The sequence below is a fragment of the Canis aureus genome, chromosome 1 (assembly GCF_053574225.1).
Source record: "Canis aureus isolate CA01 chromosome 1, VMU_Caureus_v.1.0, whole genome shotgun sequence".
Taxonomy (NCBI): domain Eukaryota; kingdom Metazoa; phylum Chordata; class Mammalia; order Carnivora; family Canidae; genus Canis; species Canis aureus.
The window spans coordinates 105,837,702-105,858,656 of NC_135611.1; the positions used below are offsets into that span (position 1 = coordinate 105,837,702).

Genomic DNA, 20,955 nt, shown 5'->3' on the forward strand with positions numbered 1-20,955 from the left:
AATAAATGACCTTTTCCTAACAATAGCTAGCCCCCTCAAAGTCCTGGAAATGTTGCTTCCAAAATTCCTTACAGACTTAAGCTATCCCTTCCAAATTCAAAATATATAACCAATTGCTCCTCACAATTCTTCTGCAGCTCTTTCTGCACACGGGTCCTGTCCCCATGCTTTAATAAAACCATCTATTTATACCAAAGACAGTTCAAGAATTCTTTCTTAGCTGTTTGCTCCAAACCCCAACATTTCCACATCAGCTTTCAGAGTACTAAGCAAGATAATGTAATTACTATGCCTGAAATAGTTCCTTGTTAAAAAAAATGTGTATATACTTTTTTTTTTTTAAAGATTTTATTTATTTATTTATTCATGAGAGAGAGAGAGAGGCAGAGACACAGGCAGAGGGAGAAGCAGGCTCCATGCACCGGGAGCCCGATGTGGGATTTGATCCCGGGTCTCCAGGATCGCGCCCCGGGCCAAAGGCAGGCGCCAAACCGCTGCGCCACCCAGGGATCCCATATATACTTAATATAGTTATTAGTTTTAGTATCAAGTTCCTTTTTTAAAAAAGATTTTGTTGGGCAGCCCGGGTGGCTCAGCGGTTTAGCGCCGCCTTCAGTCCAGGGTGTGATCCTGGAGACCCGGGATCCATCCCTGCATGGAGCCTGCTTCTCCCTCTGCCTGTGTCTCTGCCTCTCTCTCTCTCTCTCATGAATAAATAAATAAAAGTCTTAAAAAAGAGAGAGAGAGAGAGAGCACATGCAGGTGCACACAAGTGGGGGTGGGGGAAAACAGAGGAAGAGGGAAAAGGAGGCTCTCCCCTGAGCAGTGGACCCTAGTTGGGGTGCGATCTCAGGACTCTGGCATCATGACCCAGGCCCCCTAAGTATCTAGTTGTTTGGTTTTTTTGTTTGTTTGTTTGTTTGTTTTCGTTTTTAAGATTTCATTTATTTATTCACGGGAGAGGCAGAGACACAGGCAGAGGGAGAAGCAGGCTCCATGCAGTTAGCCCAATGTGGGACTGGATCCCAGGACCCCGGGATCATGCCCTGAGCCAAAGTCAGACACTCAACCCCTGAGCCACCCAGGCGTCCCCGAAGTATCCAGTTCCTTAAGAAGGATAGTAGCCAGTAAAATGTATCATCAGTAAAACCAGTTTGGGACAACAATCTGGAATTATCTACCCAATTAAAAATTTTCATTTTCGTGCTCGCTTCGGCAGCACATATACTAAAAAGAAAATATTTCATTCTCTTTGACTCAATTCTAATTCTAATAATTACTTCACTAGAAATAAAATGTGAGGGGACGCCTGGGTGGCTCAGTGGTTGAGCGTCTGCCTTTGGCTCAGGGTGTGATCCCGGACTTGCGGGATCGAGTCCCACATCCGGCTCCCTGCGAGGAGCCTGCTTCTCCCTCTGTGTCTCTGCCTCTCTCTGTGTCTCTCATGAATAATTTAAAAAAATAAATAAAATGTGAAAATATTTGAGTTGAGATAAAATCTGTTAAGAAATTTCTACCAACAATTTCTAGTCTTCTCTCCCCCGGGTCTCCAGCCCCTACCTTGATGAAGAGCATAGCCCCTCCCTCACTACTAGCTCTACGTACCCACTAGCCCTCTCACCTTTCACCTTGGAGATGTCGCCTAACCACCACCACCAATCCTGGCAGGAAATCTTTTCCTTAAAATAAATTAGTGTACTCCACGCCCACAGTGAGGCCTACTGCCTTTGTCGTACTAGTTTGGCTTTTCGAAACCTATACCGTTTTATATAAATTCCAGTGTTTTCCACTCCTTAAAGGACTCCCTCTCCTCTACGGCCAGCCCTGTGCATTTTTCATGATGGCCGCGCCCACAGTAAACTTTCACTGCTTGGCACGTACCATCATCAGCAAAGCGGTGGCGGCTGCCTTTGGGCTTGGCCCACACAGACAGGAGCCTGCGCATCGCCCTTTGTGTCGCTCACAACTAACGTAAGGAATGTTCTCTTTCGCTGGAAAGGAGTTGTACCGGACTTCCAATATGGCGGCTCCCACGTAAATCTGCCAACAGGGCACCGCCATACTCTCTCATAGTGCCTTTGTCTAAAATACCGAGAGCTGAACGGAATCTTAGTCTGTGGAAGGACGCCCCCGGGGTGATGGTCGGCTGCCTGTAGACTCGGATGCCACACACGTTAAACTTGATCTCGTGAGGTGGAACAGCGTTTGTGAGTCTGAAGCCGAAGTGATGGACCGTGGCTCTTTCTACCCACCCACCTGGTGCGCGAAGGCTGTATTACGGGGTCTCAGTTTTGCGTTCTGGGAGCGGAATAAGGTTTAACTAGGTTTGTGGAGATTTGGGGTTTATGGTAGGGGAAGCTTTGGGTTGTCCGTGAGAGAAGCAAGCCGTTGTGTGGTGGGGGGCGCATTGCATGATTGAGGGGTTGGGGTAGTCGGCAATGGTGCAGGCCTGGGGATGGTCAGGGATTGGAGTGGCCTGGAGAAAGGTGTTAGGACTTGGGGTATTACTTTGTGGGGATCGGTGACTGGGGCCGTCTTGGAGGCAAGTCAGTTATTGGTGTTACCTAGTCAGTGGGTCAATGATTTGGATGCACTTGGGATAGCCAGTGATGGGGGCGTCTTTCAGGTAAAGTCACTGATTGAGGATCAATGATGGGAGGTCAGTGTTTGGGGTGTTCATGAAGGAAGTCAGGAATAAGGGTGTCTTTGAAGGTGTGTCAGGCCTGAAAAGGTCTCATGGGAAAGATTAGTTCTTAGGACAGCCGTCGTGAGGGCCATGTCAGCAATTGGAGCATCCTTGGAAAAAGGTCAGTGCCTGAAGAATCCTTGGAACATGTCAGTGATCAGAACGTCCTTTTTTTTTTTTGATCAGAACGTCCTTAAGAGGGTTTACTAATGCCAGTGTCCACGATGGGAATATTCCTGGGTCTGGGAGTGGTGGGGGTTCAGTGATTGAGACATCTTTGGTAGTTTAGTGCTTTTGATGTTCTTGGCTTAGGTCAGTGTTTGGGATGTACTTGGGGGAGGGGTCAGTGATTGAGTGGTCTTTGGGCGTGGTCAGTGAATGGGATGGCTTGTAGGGAGATCAGTGCTTGGGGCAGCTTTGTTTCCTGTCTTTGATGGTTTCCAATGGTTATTTTATTTATTTTCTGGTAGATATAAAAGAGCCAATTTTTTTTTTCAAAAGAGCCAATTTTTAAAGAAAATAAACCACCTTCTCTTTTCTTTCTTTACTGAACTCTTATTAATTAATGTAACTACTAATTGATTCTTGTAGGTTTTCCAGGTAATCAGAACATCTGCAGGTAAGTTTAACGCAGAGAAAAGAATATGGACTTTGAATTTGGGCAGACCTAAGGTTTTTATCCATATTCTGCCATTTTCTTTCTCTCTCTCTTTCTTTCTTTCTTTCTTTCTTTCTTTCTTTCTTTCTTTCTTTCTTTCTTTCTTTTCTTTCTTTCTTTCTTTCTTTCTTTTCTTTCTTTCTTTCTTTCTTTCTCTTTCTTTCTTTCTTTCTTTCTTTCTTTCTTTCTTTTTCTCTCTTTCTTTCTTTCTTTCTTTCTTTTCTTTTTTATCCATATTCTGCCATTTACTTTCTTTTTCTTTTCTTTCTTTCTTTCTTTCTTTCTTTCTTTCTTTCTTTCTTCCTTCCTTCCTTCCTTCCTTCCTTCCTCCCTTCCTCCCTTCCTTCCTTCCTTTTTTTAGATTTTATTTATTTATTCTGGATAGACAGAGAGAGAGAGAGAGAGGCAGAGACACCGGCAGAGGGAGAAGTAGGCTCCATGACGGGAGCCTGACGCTGGACTCGATCCCGGGTCTCCAGGATCATGCCCTGGGCATGAAGGCACCTGAAGGCAGGTGCCAAACCGCTGAGCCACCCAGGGATCCCCTCCTTTTTTTTTTTTTTTAAGATTTTATTTATTTATTCATGACAGACACAGAGAGAGAGAGAGATAGACAGAGGCAGAGACACAGGCAGAGGGAGAAGCAGGCTCCGTGCAGGGAGCTGGATGTGGGACTCCATCCTGGGTCTCCAGGATCAGGCCCTGGGCTGAAGGCAGTGCTAAACTGCTGAGCCACCCCCCTGTCCTTTATTCTGCCACTTTCTTATGTGAATTTGAGCAAGTTTCTCAACCTGAGATTCTTTTCCCATTTGTTTAAAAATAAATAAATAACAAAAGATAAACAGTGCTAACTCTTCATACAGTTAAAGATCACACAGAAGATACCCAAGACAGATTAGCAAGTAGTATTTCAGTATTTATACCTGTTTCTCTGGATTTTTTTAGGCTTTTAAAACTTTCTTCTTGGACTTTCCCCTGCTATTTCTTTGTAATGGTCTTTCTCGAAATGCATATTTAGTTTTGAGTACAGTTTTGGTAAAATTACATAATTTAATGACAGCTTTATTGTTTGTGTTTCTTTATTATAAAATAGTTGTATGTTTATTGAAAAATAAGCCATCAGGTACTACATATTACTTTTTTCTTTAGACTATCATATTAACCTACTACCTAAAGAAAACATAAATTTTAGATATATATCTATTTGTGTATATCTAAAAAATATATACACATACAAATAAGGACTCCAACAACTCAGAAAAATCTGTTATACTCACAGTTACAATTTCTGTAATCCCCAGGTCCTGGCTTCCTGGGATAAAATAGTTCCTATGAAGGAAAGAAGTGAAGGTATGAAGATCAACACTGCATCTTTTACCAGAGAGCTTGAACTAGAAATTCAGAAAAGAGCCCAGAATCAACAACAGAGCACATATTAAACTTTCTGACAATATTTAAGGGCTTCAGAAAATGTCCAAGTCCCAAGTGAGTTTATTTATATATTTATTTTCCATTAAGCTTTCCTGTAGGTTTAAGGAAGCTTGACAATACACATATTAAAAGAATACATTTATTCATTATTTATGAGGACTGTACAATGAGAATGTGTAAATCCTTTGTTTATGCAAATGATTTTAAGTTAGAACATAAATTATAGAGCCCAAGTTCTAAGTAGTTCACAAAATTGAGCTACAAACTTGTCTTTAGTATTCCCTGTCCCACTTATCTATTGCTGTATAAGAAGCCACACTGTAACCTGGTGCTATGCATTTATTTTTATCATTCTCATAGATTCAGTGGGTCAGGAAGTCAGACAGAGCCCTATAGTGGTGTCTTACATGTTCGTGGGTTCCCAGGACCATGCTCAGGTTCAGTGATTTGCTAGAACTCAGAGTACTCAGAAACATTGTTATGCTCACGATAATAGTTTATTACAACAAAAGGATATAGATTAAAATCAGCCACAGGGAAAGATCATAAGGCTGGATCCAGGAGATACCAAGCAAATGCTTCCACTTGTTTTCTTTTAGTGGAGTCATATTGACAGTATTGAATTTTCCCAGCAATCACTTGTAACACTATGTATTGAGTATTGCTAATCAGGGAGGCTAATTCAAGCCTTAGTTTCCAGGGTTTTTATTTAAGTTGGTCACATAGGCAATGCTGACTTCATGAATGGCTACCTTTAGTCTCCAGCCCTTTCAGAAGTCAAGCTACTATGGTGTAGCAAGCCCCCCACCATAAACCACACCAATAACATGAATTATCTGGCATAGCCCAAGGCTCTCAGGTAAAGATATTTCAAGGACTTAGAGGTTACTTCCTATGAAGAGGTAAAAATCAAACCTTTCCTTGGCATGTGCAGGGTGTGGACAAGCCAGATTGCTGTATTAATCCTTTACTGCACAGTTTATCACCACACTATCGTGTCTGGAACCTTGGCTGGGAAGACTCAAAGGTTGGGGACTGGAATCATCTGAATGACTCTTCATTCCTGTGTCTGTTTTCCAGGATAACGCAACTCAAACACTAGGCTGAGCTGAGGCTCTGGAATGGAGTGTTTATGCATAGCCTCCCTTTGTGGCTTAGGCTTCTCACAGCATGATGCTAGATTCTAAGAAAAGCAGACTGAAACTACATGGCCTTTTCTGCCTTAGCTTTGGAAGTTAGGCATCATCACTTCTGCTGCATCCTCTTTGTTGCAAGCAAGTCCCTAAGACAAACTAGATTCAAGGAGTGAGGAACACGTTCTACCGCTTGATTGGGTAGTAACGAAGTCACATTGCAAAAGGTTTTGGAATGGGACATACTATTGTGGTCATCATTGGGAAATATAATCTACCACATGACCATCAATAAAAAATCACTGATTTGCTTTGCCTTAAGGAGAAATCTCCTCTAGAAAAGTAGATAGTTCCTGTCACGTAAGTAGGAAGAAATGTCTTTGATAGATCATTAGATTGTTTAATGCTCAGTTTCTTCTATAGCAAACCACTAGTAAAGTGGTAAGTTCCTTTTGGTTATTTCTCAGCTGTCCTCAGACAAGCCAGTGGGGCTATACTAAAGCCAAAATCAGTGATCAGAGTGCTTTAGGGTTTCAAAACAATGTAGCTCAAGTCCATAGGTTTCTGGTGGTCTGACTTTATCCAGGGATAATACCTAGATTATTGAGAAAATGGATAGATTCTAAGACCATCTTTTGGATAGATTCTAAGACCATCCTTTGGTCTTCCACAGTCTTCAAAATTCAGTCATTTCTTTGAATCAGTGGTTCTCAAATCAGGATGATTTTCTCTGCCCAGGGAACATTTGACAATATCTGGAGACATTTTTTAATTGTCATAACTGTTAATGGGATCTAGTAAATAGAGGCCAGGGATGCTGCTAAATATCCTACAACACACATTACAGACTTCCACCACAAAAAGTTATCTGGCCCAAAATGTCAGTAGGGTTGAGGTTGAGAAATCCCAATTTATGTTAATTAGCAAACACTTCCAAGTTACATCTATTAGCAAAGTCTTAGAATATTTCCTTCATAATGTCTTCTCATTCTTCACTCAGTTCATAATCCATTTCTTCTATTTCAAAAAGTCGCAGAGTCCCTGGATGGCTCAGTCAGTTAAGCATCTTCCAGCTCAGGTCATGATCCCAGGGTCCTGGGATGGAGCCCCATGTCGGGCTCTTTGCCTACTTGCGCATGCGAGCTCTCTCTCTGTCAAAATCTTAAAAGTTTTTTTTTTTAATTCATAAAAATAAAAATATTTCAAAAAATTTTAGAATTCCAGTTATACTAGTAAAACTTAAAATATTCTCAATGCCAAAGTTTCAAATAGTGGAGGGGTTTTTAGAGCTAAACACTTTAGTTCCCCATTAATTCTTTTTCACCATCCTCAAACTATATGTGTATTCTTTTGACTTCCCCTGTCAGCATTTACATATGTAACTATGAATTTGTATATATTTGAGTTGGGGGTCCTTGGCCCACTCTCAGGTTCTATGATTCTCTAAAAGAACTCAAAAGGATTCAACAAAAGCTATCGTAGTTATTCATTATTATAGTGAAAAGATACAGATTAAAATCAACAAAGGCAAAGATACAGAGTAGAGTCCAGGAGAGACCATGTACTGGCTTCTAGTTTTCCTCACCCAGTGGAGTGGCTTGATTCTCCCAGCAGCACTCTGTAACAACAAGTGGGAAGTGTTACCATCCAGGGAAGCTTACATGTACCTTGGTGTCCAGGGTTTTAGTGGGAGTCAGTCAACACAAGCATTCAGCATGCATGACCAACTTCAGCTACTCGGTCTCCAGCTCCCCAAAATAGAGCCTAGCCCAAGGCCTCAAGAATGTGAAAACACCTGTGTTGGGCTGGATATTATAGGGGTTCAGAGATCATCTCCCAGGAGCAAGTCAAAGACTGGTTCTCCCAAAGACAGCCCTTTCTTTGGAGTGTGCAGGGCTTGGGCAGCCCAGGCCTGCTGAGTCAACACTTTACCACACAGAACCTAATACCCATCATCATATTCGAGGTTATAGTTTATATACTTTTCTGTAACCTATTTCTTTTAAGATTTTATTTTTTTATTTGAGACAGAGAGAATGAGCAGGGGAGGAGGGCAGAGAGAGAAGCAGGCTCCCCACTGAGCAGGGAGCCCAACGCAGGGCTCAATCCCTGTTCATGACCTGAGCTGAAGGCAGATGCTTAACCCACTGAGCCACCCAGGTGCTCCTCTGTAACTTACTAAATGCACTTAACCCAGTACCTTGGAAGTCTATCACTGTTAATGTTTAAGTAACAAAAATAATGTGAAAAAAAATTTTTGAGTGCTTATAATATGCTCTCCCTGCTCTAAATTCAGTCATTTGATTTCACAACTTAGGAAGAAATATATTTGCAGTGTTTTAAATGCTCATAGTTTTTCATTGTGCTGTCATTCATATTATTTCTTTCTTGAATTCCATTCACCTCTCTCCTTGCTTATCTGAAGTTCAACCTTTTAGAAGTTTTTTCCTCCACCTTGGTGCCCACATGGTATACATTTCTTTCTTGCCCTATATAAATGTGTTGTACTCTAGTGCACTTATACCTCTCTCTGCAAACTAGTATGCTCTTTTAGGGTAGGAGAGGGTCTTATATACAAAGGAGTATCTAGTGTAGTGCCTGACATATAGGTGCATTCACATAGGTTGTAGATGCTTCTTAGAGTAAAGGATTTCAGGATGCTCTATTCTATTTTTCTTTTGTGAAAGAGTGAACATGTACATCAGTGAATGATTAGAAGCACAAAAATAGGATATTTTAAATAAAAATTAGTTTTTCCTACAGACTATAATGCAAAACTAGTTATATAGAAAGCAAATGACTGATGATAGGAAAAATTATTATATTATACTTCATAGCATTAACCAACAATAATCCCTTTAGAAATGAGTAGGAATGTTCTATTTCAGGGGTTACTGTCATTCAAGGATGTGGCTGAGGTTTTCACATGGGAGGAGTGGCAGCTACTGGACCCTGTTCAGAAGAACCTGTATCAAGATGTGATGTTGGAAAATTATAGCAACCTAGTATCAGTGGGTAAGCAGAGCTTTCCCAGAGTAATGTAGGCAATGAATTGCCTTTCCTTTCTCAGTGATTAAATGTGTGGAGCCTTACAAGCACCTTACTTTTTTGCACTTGAGTTTTATACATCACAGATTTCGGTACATTCTCACCTCTTAACAGAAGGCTTTTCTTTCACTCCCAAAATAAAAGGGCTTTATTTGGCTAAGATGCAAATTGTTCAGGCCCTTAAATATAACCTCCCCCATTTTTCAGAGGCCTTGTAGACCAAGTATTTGGGTCCATGGATCCGCTATAATTTTCCTTGAGTAGGGTATCAAGTTACCAAAGCAGATGCATTCTACTAGTTGGAACGTGGAACACCGTGGATAACAGAGGAAGAAATCCAGAGTCAGATTCATCCAGGTAAGTGAAAAACCAACCCTGTGGTGTAAATGGAAGTAAATTCCTATTTGGTCAGAAACAGGGAGACACCTATTGTTGTTTGGAGAAACCTTGATGTTTTTAAGCTCTGACTGTGACTTAGAGGACATAAGTGCCCTCATACATTAATGTTGACTCCACTTTTTTTTTTTAAGTAGGCTCCATGCCCAGGGTGGAACCCAACATAGGGCTTGAACTCACGACCCTGAGATCAAGACAAGCTGAGATTAAGAGTTGGCCGCTTAACCAACTGAGCCATCTGGGCATCCCTTGACTCCCCTTTTTAATCTCTCCATATTAGGATTGTTTTGCTTGGTATTTATTTATTTATTTATTTATTTATTTATTTATTTATTTATTTTGCTTGGTTTTTAAAATAATACATTTCTGGGGGTGCCTGACTGGCTCATTTAGTAGTGTGTAACTGTTGATCTCAGAGTTGTGAATTCAAGCCCCATGTTGGGTGTGGAGCCTATTTTTAAAAAGTTTTCAAAAAAATAAAAATAAAAGAATACATTTCCTCCTATTATGTATTCGGACCAGATCCCACTCTAGTTCATCTTGGAACTTGTTCTCCTAATCTTTCTCCCTGGCATCCTCAGTTTACCTGCCTTCTCCTCATCCCTTTAACACATTTATATAGCTCTCTTTTCTAATATACCTAGCATTCATAAATTGTCCCTTGTCTCCACATTTTGTAGTTTATTCCATTTTTTTTCTCCTCCTACTTACAAATGTCAGACTTTCACTGTATACCCAGTCTCATTTCCTCTTCTCTGCGTGGCCTTTGCTATGGGATTCCACACCTTCTATTACATAGTCATTGTGGCTCACTGGTTTTCTTTCTAGATGACATCTGGCATGTTGATTGTCATACAGACTGGCACCAAGAAAACAAAGGCAATCTTGAAACTATGGAGAATCACCACAAAAACACTGCATTTAGAAAAATACTGTCTCTAAGCTTAAACTTCAATGTCCCTTTAGCACAAAGATCCCATACATTTGACATACTTGAGAAACATTTGAAACCTAATGTAGAGTACATTATTCAGAATAAAAGCTATGCAAGAAACGAAGTTGAGTTTAATGGATTTGACAAAGCATTTCTTTATACTAAGCATGAGAAAATTCATACTGGAGGAAAATCCAATGAATATAATGAACATTTAAAGCCTTCCATCCATAAATCACGGCTTACTAAACATTGGAAAACTCAAACAGGAGAGAAGCAGTATAACTGCAGTGACTGCAGGAGAGCCTTTTCCCGGAAGTCAGACCTCATTAAGCAGCAAACACACACAGGGGAGAAACCCTATGGTTGCAGTAGATGCGAGAAAGCCTTTAGCCAGAAATCACATCTCATTTTACACCAGAGAACCCGTACAGGAGAGAAACCTTATGAATGCAATAAATGTGAGAAAGCTTTTACTGATAAGTCATGCCTTATTAAACATCAGAGAACTCACACAGGAGAAAAACGGTTTGAATGTCGTGTATGTCAGAAAAGCTTTATCGATAAGTCACAACTCCCTTCCCATCAAAGAATTCATACAGGAGAGAAGTCCTACATATGTGGTGAGTGTGAGAAAAGCTTCAGCAACAAGTCACAGCTCATTATTCATCAGCGATCTCACACAGGAGATAAACCCTATGGTTGTGATAAATGTGGGAAAACTTTCCCCCTTAAGTTTAGCCTCATTTTACATAAAAAACTCATACAGGGGAAAAACCTTATGGATGCAGTGAATGTGGAAAAGCCATCCAGAGATCTGAGCTCATTAGACACCAGAGAACTCACACTGGAGAGAAACCATATCATTGCAGTGAATGTGGGAAAGGCTTTAGTGTAAAGTCACTCCTCAATACTCACTGGAGAACTCATACAGGAGAGAAACCCTATGGGTGCAGTGAATGTGGAAAAACATTCTCCATCAAGTTTAGTCTCATCCTACACCAAAGAACACATACAGGTGAGAAACCCTATGAATGCAGTCAGTGTCAGAAAGCTTTCACTCAAAAGTCGCACCTCACTATTCATCAGAGGTCTCACACTGGAGAGAAACCTTATGAATGCAGTGAATGCCACAAAGCCTTCAGCAGGAAGTCCTATCTCCTTATTCATCAGAGAATTCACTCAGGAGCGAAACCTTATGAATGCCTCCAGTGTGGGAAAACTTTCTCTCACAAGTTTAGCCTTATTATTCAGCAGGGAATCCATACAGGAGAGAAACACTACAGTTGCAGTGAATGTGGGAAAACTTTTCCTATTAAGTTTAGCCTCGTTTTGCATCAGAAGACACATACAGGAGAGAAGCCCCATGAATGCAGCGAATGTCAGAAATCTTTCACTCAGAAATCATATCTTAGTATACATCAAAGAACTCATACAGGGGAGAAACCTTATGGATGCAATGAGTGTTGGAAAACTTTCTTCCACAAATTCAGCCTCATTTTACATCAGAAAACTCATAGAGGAGAGAAATCATGAATGAAGTAAATATCCAAAAGTCATTGAAAGTAAATAGCTGATTACACCAGAGTTTACACAGGAATGAAATCTTAAGACCACAGATGTGGACACACTTTTTTTTCCCCCCAGACTCACACCTTACAAGAGAATGGTACTAGAATGCCAGACAGGAGGAAATACCTTCATGCATATATGTCAATTGAATGTAGCCAGAAAGAAAATAGGAGGGAACATCTGTGTGTGTCTATATTGATTGTGAGGATGTTGTTGGCATGAAATCCAGCCACACTGGTATCAGAGAATTGACGCTGATGAAAAAATTCTATAATGAGTCTGAGGTATCTTTTTTGGTTATCATTTTACAAGGGATGTCATTTCCTGGAATTGTGACATATTAAGCAGCATTATGGAATATTTTAAGTATGTAAATAAATACATTTATCAGAAAACAAAGCAAAAATTATATCAGAACTATGAGAATATGTGTTTTACATCTATTTTTATTATTAAAATGATTGTTCATAATTGGGAATTGAATGTGTTAGCAAAACAACGTGACTCCCTAGTGCATGTACTTAAATGTACACAAAACTTGCCAATAGAATATCTGCATTGAATCTTGATATCATTACAGTGCTACATAAGTTGTAATTGTAATTGAACTACATGGTTCATTATTTTAATAAGAAACCTTAATAAAATACTGAATATCCCCTCCCTTGCCACTGCACTGTTTCCTGTTATTTGTAAATGGGCCTGGAAGATTTTGAACATTCCTTGAGTAAAATGTTTTTTCATTGACTCAAAGATAGAATATTTTTCCCCACATAGTTAACAATGAAGTTTGAATGTAGCATACAGTTAATGACTTGACATCTTTTTTTTTTTAAGATTTTATTTATGTATACCAGAGAGAGAAAGAGAGGCAGAGACACAGGCAGAGGGAGAAGCAAGCTCCATTCTGGGAGCCCGATGTGGGACTCGATCCCGGGACCTCAGGATCATGCCCTGGACCAAAGGCAGGTGCCAAACTACTGAGCCACCCAAGGATCCCCTGACTTGACATTTAAATAGAGAACTTAGTATGTAAAGTAACTGTGGGTCACACAATCAAAAGTATCTTAAGCTGGATGAAATACAGTTGAAGTATCTGTAATAAAGAATTTTGTTTCTTCTAAACTGATCAGATATTTGGGGCTTGAAGATAATGAGTATTCACAAGTGTTATGCCCCTTTGAACTCTATAAACAGTTTGAGAGATTGTCCCTGATATCAGAAGACAGAAATTAAATACTAGCTTTGGTCTTGGTACTGCTTGATTGGACAATGTAACTTGTTCGTAAAGTCAAAGTAGTCTTCTATTTCCCCTATACTGTACAAGGTGTGCTTCCCTTTCAAAGAGTATAAGTGAAACTTCAGAGATTTTTTTTATTAATCCCTCTCTAGACTGTAGCTGGAAAGTCTCAAATTATTTTCTTAAATGGAGATTAAACTCTAAGATACAATGAGTTTGATTTTTTTTTTTGAGTTTGATTTTAATTTTGCAAAAGTAGGTTTCCTTTTCAAGCACATTGGTTTACATTAAAATGAGGGAATTGAGGGGATCCCTGGGTGGCTCAGCGGTTTAGCATCTGCCTTCAGCCCATGCCCTGGGCCAAAAAGGCGGTGCTAAACCACTGAGTCAACCGGGCAGCCCCTAGATACATATTTTTTAAAAGATTTATTTGAAAGAGACACACAGAGGGAGAGCGTGTGAGTAGAGGGTTGGGGAGAGAGAGAATTCTCAAGCAGACTCCCCAGATCATGACATGAGGGAAATCAAGTCACTTAACCCACTAAGCCACCCAGGGGTCCCCATTTTAAATTGGAAGTAGACCGATTTGTGGATGAAAGTATTCTCAGATTTCATTTACCTTTCAAAAAAAATCACAGCTACTATTATATAATTTTAACAGCTTTTGGACATTTCTATAAAGTTATAGTGGCCGATTTATATTAACTTAAAAGCTTAGGACTTTGTCTCTGTCCTAGCTCCCTGTCCTGCATGTGAGGCAGCCTGGACTAGAGCGCAGAGATAGGGGAGGGCGGGCACAGAGGGCGCCGCCCCCGACCTAAAGTGACAAAACAGTAGGCCGATGCTCCAGAATCCTCTTCCAGTAACATTAGTTACCAGCAGCCAGGTGGTGAAACTGCCATCTAGAATGCTTGCGTGTTATTTCTTCAAAACCATTCCCACGGTATTGCTAAAGCTAAGACAGCATCACAGCTGTCCCCCCTTTCTTTTCTTTAAGATTTATTTTACAGAGACAGAGTAGAGGGGAGGAGCAGAGCGGGGAGAGAGCCCCAAGTGGACTCCCTGCTAAGGGCAGAGACTGATGCAGGACTCTATCTCACGACCTTGAGATCTTGATCTGAGTTGAAACCAAGAGTCTGTGGCTTAACTCACTGAGCCACTTAGGAGCTCCTCACAGTTGCTTTTGTATCTGCTTATTTCAGAGAACACACTTTAAAATTTCAACTCTTGGTGTTTCCCAAACAGGCCTGGAACAAAAGGCGGTCTTAGCTGTGAATTTTAAGATTTTTTTTTTTTTAATTCAGATAGAGGCAGAGACACAAGCAGAAGGAGAAGTAGGTTCCATGCAGGGAGCCCGACGCGGGGCTCGATCCCAAGCTCCCAGGATCTCACCCCGGGCTGCAGGCGGCGCTAAATCGCTGAGCCACCGGGGCTGCCCTTGGCTGTGAGTTGTTTTTTTTTTTTTTTTTTTTAAAGATTTTATTTATTCATAGAGACACACATAGAGAGAGGCAGAGACACAGGCAGAGGGAGAAGCAGGCTCCATGCAGGGAGCCTGATGTGGGACTTGATCCCGGGTCTGCAGGACCACACCCCGTGCTGCAGGCGGCGCCAAACCGCTGCGCCACCGGGGCTGCCCAACAGAATCTTTTAAATAAATAAACAAACTCCTTTATATTTCCTAAGTGAACATATAAGCATCTCCAAATATAGGCCCAGTGACCAGTGTGTGGGTTTTGGGATCGAATTAATTCGGCTTTTTAATCTGGATTCTTGGGATCCCTGGGTGGCGCAGCGGTTTAGCGCCTGCCTTTGGTCCAGGGTGCGATCCTGGAGGCCGGGGATCGAATCCCACGTCAGGCTCCCGGTGCATGGAGCCTGCTTCTCCCTCTGCCTGTGTCTCTGCCTCTCTCTCTCTCTGTGTGACTATCATAAATAAATAAAAATTAAAAAAAAACCATAATCTGGATTCTTGTTCTCACTGGATAACCTGGGTGAGTTACTGTGATTTGTGATTTAGAAGAAGAAATATATATTTAGTATTCATCCTTGTTTCTGGCAAGAGCACCTAAACTCTGGGATTTTCAAAGTCTTGAGAGTGATTAAGGTGTGTTTTGTTACATTAATGAGGTGACTTTTGGAAAGCCCCTGTAGGAAGGGTCTGGTTGTCAGGGGAACCACCCTGTTATAACAGTGGTTAGACTTTTAACCCATCCCCTAACCTTGAAAGAGGGCACAGGGGCTGTTAGTGGACTCAATCACCAATGGCCAATGAGCTAATCATGTGTACTTAGTGAAGCCTCCATAAAACCCCAAAAGGCCACAGTTCAGAGAGCTTTAAGGCTGGAGAACACGTGGAGGTGCTGGGAGAGTGGCAAACCTGGAGAGTGGCATGGAAGCTCCTTGTCCTTTCTCCATACTGTCTGTATCTCTTCCTCTTCTGTCTGACTGTTCCTGAGTTATATCATCTTATAAAAAGGTGGTAACCTAGTAAGTAAAATGTTTCTCTGACTTCTTGAACCACTTTAGCAAATTAATTGAACCCAAGGAGGTCATGGAAACCTGATTTATAGCCGTTTGGTCACAAGTGCAGGTAACCTAGATTTGTTTTTTTGTTTTGTTTTGTTTTGGTAACCTGGATTTGAGACTGAATTGGAGCAGTGTGGGGAGCAGTCTTCCCTCCTCATAATAACTGCTATCTTATTTTATATCATGCATATCTTCATGTTTTTACTAGATGTGTATGTATTCACAAACAATACAGACTTTCATATGTATGTTTCAGAAACAGATGAGAATGGTAGTATATTTTATGTACTAAAAAAAAAAAAATTAAAGGGGTGGCTCAGTCGGTTAAGTGTCTGCCTTTGGCTCAGGTCATGATTCCAGGGTTCTGGGAACAGTCCTGTGTGGGGCTCCCTGCTCAGTGGGGAACCTGCTTCTTTTCTCCCCACCCCCCATGCTTTCTCTTGCTATCTCTCTTTATTTCTTTTTAAGATTTTATTTATTTATTCAGGAGAGACACACAGAGAGAGGCAAAGACATAGGCAGAGGGAGCCTCTTCCCTGCAGGGAGCCTGATGTGGGACTCGATCCCAGGACCATGGGATCCTGGACTGAGGCAAAGGCAGATGCTCAACCACTAAGCCACCCAGGTGCACCTCACTATCTCTTTAATACATAAATAAATAAAATCTTTCAAAATTAAAACAAGTAAATAATAAAAATTATAGGTAGTGTTTTGTTCTTCATGCTATGGAAATAATAAATTTCTAATCCACCAAGGGCTCAAATATGAAAGTTATTGGATTTTTATGGAATTCTTTTCAGCATCAGTGATCCTAGGACTTTTCTAATATAGCAGACACTGTTGGTTACTTGCTGTTGCAGAGAAGAGTTAACACAGCTCATCTTAGAAGGGCCTTCTTGCAAGGGAATTTAGATTTGGGGAAGAGTTCTCATTCTCTTTTTTTTTTTTAAGATTTTATTTTTTATTTATTTTTTAAAGGTTTTATTTATTTATTCATGAGAGACACACACAGAGAGAGAGGCAGAGACACAGGCAGAGGGAGAAGCAGGCTCCATGCAGGGAGCCCGACGCGGGACTCGATCCCAGGTCTCCAGGATCACGCCCTGGGCTGAAGGCAGCGCTAAACCACTGAGCCACCAGAGCTGCCCTAAGATTTTATTTATTTAGTAGAGACACAGAGGAGAGAGAGGCAGAGACACAAGCAGAGGGAGAAGCAGGCTCCACACAGGGAGCCCAACGTGGGACTCGATCCCAGGTCTCCAGGATCATGACCTGGGCTGAAGGCGGTGCTAGCTAAACCGCTGAGCCACCCGGGCTGCCCCTTTCTCTATTGAATGGCTCACTATGCCTAACTTGTTCTTTCAAACAGTATGGTTTATCCTAAACATTTGCTCTCCTCTGGGATTCTGGAATTTTGATATGTGCTAGGCAGTGGGTGCCTACATGAACCTCCAGTAAAAGCCATGGGCACTGTGTTTCTAATCTAACACATTTCATGTGTGTTATCACAACCTGTTGCTAGGAGAAGTAAGTGTATCGTGTAACTTCACAGAGACATGACTTGTGGGAGCTGGTACCTGGTTTCCTCCAGATTTTGCCATTTGGACCTTTTCTCTTTGCTGATTTTGCTTTGTATATTTTTATGGTAATAAATTATATGCTGAGGCCTGTGAGTCCTACTTAATCACTGAACCTGGGGGTAGTCTTGGGTTTTCTCATCACATCTGCCCAACATCCATTCACTTCCTAATCCTTAAAAAAAAAAAGATTTATGTATTTATTCATGAGAGACAGAGAGAGAGAGACAGACATAGGCAGAGGGAGAAGCAGGCTCTGTGAGAGGAGCCTGATATGGGACTCGATCCCAGGACCCCAGGATCACAACCTAAGCCAAAGGCAGAGAGAGGCTCAACCACTGAACCACCCAGGCATCCCTTCTCCTTTTCTAACAGATTCTCCAGGTGTTCCTCAACTTAGGGCAAGATGTCTCTATTCTCTGTCTCCATCTTCACATGGTCTCATCTTCCCTGTGTCTCTGGTATAGAGGGGCACTTACTGGATTTGGGGCTCATCTAGACACTCTTGGATTTTCTTTTTCTTTTTTTTTAAGATTTTATTTATTTATTCATGAGAGACACAGAGAGAGAGGCAGAGACACAGGCAGAGGGGAAGCAGGTTCCATGCAGGGAGCCCGACGCGGGACTCGATCCCGGGTCTCCAGGATCAGGCCCTGGGCTGAAGGCAGGTGCTAAACCGCTGAGCCACCCAGGCTGCCCACTCCTGGATTTTCTTATATCAAGATCCTTAATTAAATCTGCAAAGACCCTTTTTCCACATGAAGTCACATTCACAGGTTCATGGGAGTTAATACATGGACATATCTTTTTTCGGGGTGGGTGCACCATTCAACCCAGTACAAATGGGTATAGATTTTAAGGGAAAATATGTCCAGAGCTTAATCTTTCTTTCCCACCTTCCCTTTCTCATTCATGCTACTTTTACTTCACAGAAAAAAGGCATACCTCCCCCACATTCAGATTGTTATGTTTTATTTCCCTAGGTTATAAAGGCTTTTGGGGCACCAAGTAAAGAGATATTTACAAATAATGGCCTTGACTTAAGGTGGGTGCACAGCAGCAGTATTGGTGTCTGGGCTCAGAGTGGGTGTGTCATTCAAAATGAAATTGCTCTTCATCCCCACAGGTCCTGGATTCCCAGGAGTAAGAGATTCAGTAAAGGACAAGAGGGAAGCTCCTGGGGTTGCATTTGGCCATTCATGGGACATCCTTGTCCTAAGACTGAGATTTTTGAACAGAAAATAAGGGCAGATCCAGAAGAGACTTAATGCCCCTCTTACTGGGCACTTCCTGAAACAAGAAAATGATGAAAGGCCCAGGTGACTTTTGGTTCGTTTTATTGATAATTTGAGTCCTTCATGGATTTGTGGAGGCCTGAAAAAACCAGCTCAACTACATAAAATCATAAATTGGGGAAAATGGGCTCTGGAGACAAGCAGACTACCTTCAAAATCAGGACAAAGTGGAATCAGAAATGTGTTCCTAGATTTTGTACATGACCAGTGCTAGAATATAGCATATGGCTCTGCAGGATCCTGTTGGTGACATAAACCGTCAGTGTGCATCTACTACATCTGACAGGCATTACAACCAGAAAATCACGATAAGCTACATTATAGGCACTGACTCAGGACAAAGCAGATCAATTTCTGAGGAGAGGTCACCATTTTGTGGCACTCAAGCTAGGAACTGGTTTCTTTCCAGAGGTGAGACAGTGGGCTCTGTGTTCTCAGCAGCCTTCTAATCGATGTACCAGCATGGCTGTTTCTTACATGATTATTGAGTCCCCTGTGGGATCAGATAAAGTAGAATTGAGTAGACACAGGTTTTGAGGAGACCACAGCCTGGTGACTTGCATACCCAGCCTTGCTGCCATCTGGATTTACCCCTGGGTAGAACCTAAGGTGCCCAGTAAAATGGAAGGTTTGTACAGCTTTCAGAGGTCCTTTGTGAACAGGTGGCTGAAGTGTTGTTTGAGTAAAGATTTGACCATAGGGAATTATAAGTTCTGTTGTCTGGTAATGGCTTGGGTTGTTGAGATCCATACAGGTTGCTTTAGAACTTCAGCTTAGCTTAGAAAATATAGAGCCTTTCCTTCTGTGTTCAAAATCTAGTTGTTATCTCCCACCGTTTTATTACCTTTAATTACCCAAATGACTTATTGTAGCATTATATATATATCAAATATATACATATATATATACATTTGGTCTTTGTCTTGGATTCCTGGTAGAGCTCCTAAATCCCTGTTATTGCGGGTGGTAGGAATGTCTTCTGTTTTCATAACAAGCCCCTTTGAACGTATCTGAATTCATGCTAATGAGGTGATGCCCGGTAAACCCCGATCGCTTCAGCATAGGGGCTGGTCCCCAAAAAGAACAAGCCTCGATTAGAGGATTGGAACTTTTACCACCACCTGGGACCTCTAGGGACAGGAGAGGAGCTGGAAATTGAGTTGTCACCAGTAACCAGTGAGTTAATCAATCATGCCTATGTAATGGAACCTCCAAAGAAACCCAGCAGGGTTCAGAGAGGTTCCAAGTGGGCCAGCACATCTGCCTACTTGAAGATTGGTGCACCCTAACTCCACAGGGACAGAGGCTCCTACACTCAGGACCTTTTTGGACCTCACCTGTGTACTTCTTCGTGTGGCAGTCTATTTGTATAATTTATAATAATTTTAAGTACATTTTCCTTAGTGCTCTGAGTCCTAGCAAATTATCAAACCCAAGAGGAGAGGTTGTGGGAACCCCTAAATTTATAGCTACACTGGACAGAAGTAACCTGGGGACCTGGTACTTGTGACTGGTATCTGAACTGAAGGCAGTCTTGTGGAACTGAGCCCTTAAGCTGTTTAGTCTGATGCTAATAACTCTGAGTAGTTAGTGTTAGGTAGGATTGAATTATAGAACACTATAATTGGAGAATCAGAGACTTGGAAAATTGGTATTGGAAAAGACACCATGTATTTGGTGTTAGAACCACAGACTCTGAGTCACATTTTCAATGTAAAAGAGTCATTATATAGTACACACGATGATAAAACAAAGTACCCCTCTATACATTGTTCCCCTTAATTCTCTGACACATCATTAACAACTGTGTGGTAGTGTGTTTCCTGTATTTACCTATGTGAACATCTATATCTATGTGTAGGTTTATGTATGCATGCATGTATATGCATACATATACATGAATTTATGTAGGTAAGTACATCTATTAAGACATTTTTATGTGAGTGGAATTGTACTACATCATTCTGATGTCACTAGCATTTAGTATAGTGATTGATCAAAAAGTGCTGAAACACAAATTGCAAATGATCTCAGGTCAGCAAGAGGATTTAATGGCTGCATATTACAGAAATCTGTGATTTGTTGAATGAAAGGATGACTGAACATCCTTATGACATTCCTTCTTTTGCAAATAATTGAAATAAAGTAGGAATACAGTTGGAGCCCACAAGGTGAAAATGAGAGTAACTTCCTTCATGTTGCTCTTGAATAGGGAGAACCTTGCCCTCCCTCCTTTGTGTTTCCTTTATTCTCACATCACTACCATACTTACATCACATCTGATGCCAGATGTGTGGAGAGTTCCATCCTCCCAAGCAATTCTCTAACCAGCTGGGTGGCCTATAATTCAAATCAATTCTGACACTACCTATCTGGAGTTAGTGTCAGATCCCAGATTAAGGGTGTACTCCCACAAAACTCCCCCATTCAGATTCAGAAAATTAGGTCACCACCTT

General features: G+C 41.3%; 2 protein-coding genes across 3 annotated transcripts in view; one reads left to right on the plus strand and one right to left on the minus strand.

The window, feature by feature from the left end:
- ZNF613 (zinc finger protein 613) overlaps nt 1–20,955 on the minus strand; it is a 55,469-nt gene that overhangs the window by 33,068 nt on the left and 1,446 nt on the right. Inside the window, exons 2-3 of one of the 2 annotated variants that reach the window (XM_077842740.1) lie at nt 7,494–7,526; nt 4,622–4,673 (exon numbers count right to left, since the gene is read on the minus strand). The gene's annotated coding sequence lies outside the window, so the exon portion shown is untranslated. The remainder of the gene's footprint in view (nt 1–4,621; nt 4,674–7,493; nt 7,527–20,955) is intronic. The other variant, XM_077842732.1, reaches the window with a different exon arrangement.
- LOC144280619 (uncharacterized) lies at nt 1,652–12,677 on the plus strand. Its single transcript, XM_077842858.1, is given in 5 exon segments — nt 1,652–2,259; nt 4,646–4,829; nt 8,797–8,923; nt 10,181–11,038; nt 11,041–12,677. Coding segments are annotated over 4 exon segments (1,782 nt in total). The 5' UTR covers nt 1,652–2,259; nt 4,646–4,814; the 3' UTR covers nt 11,823–12,677.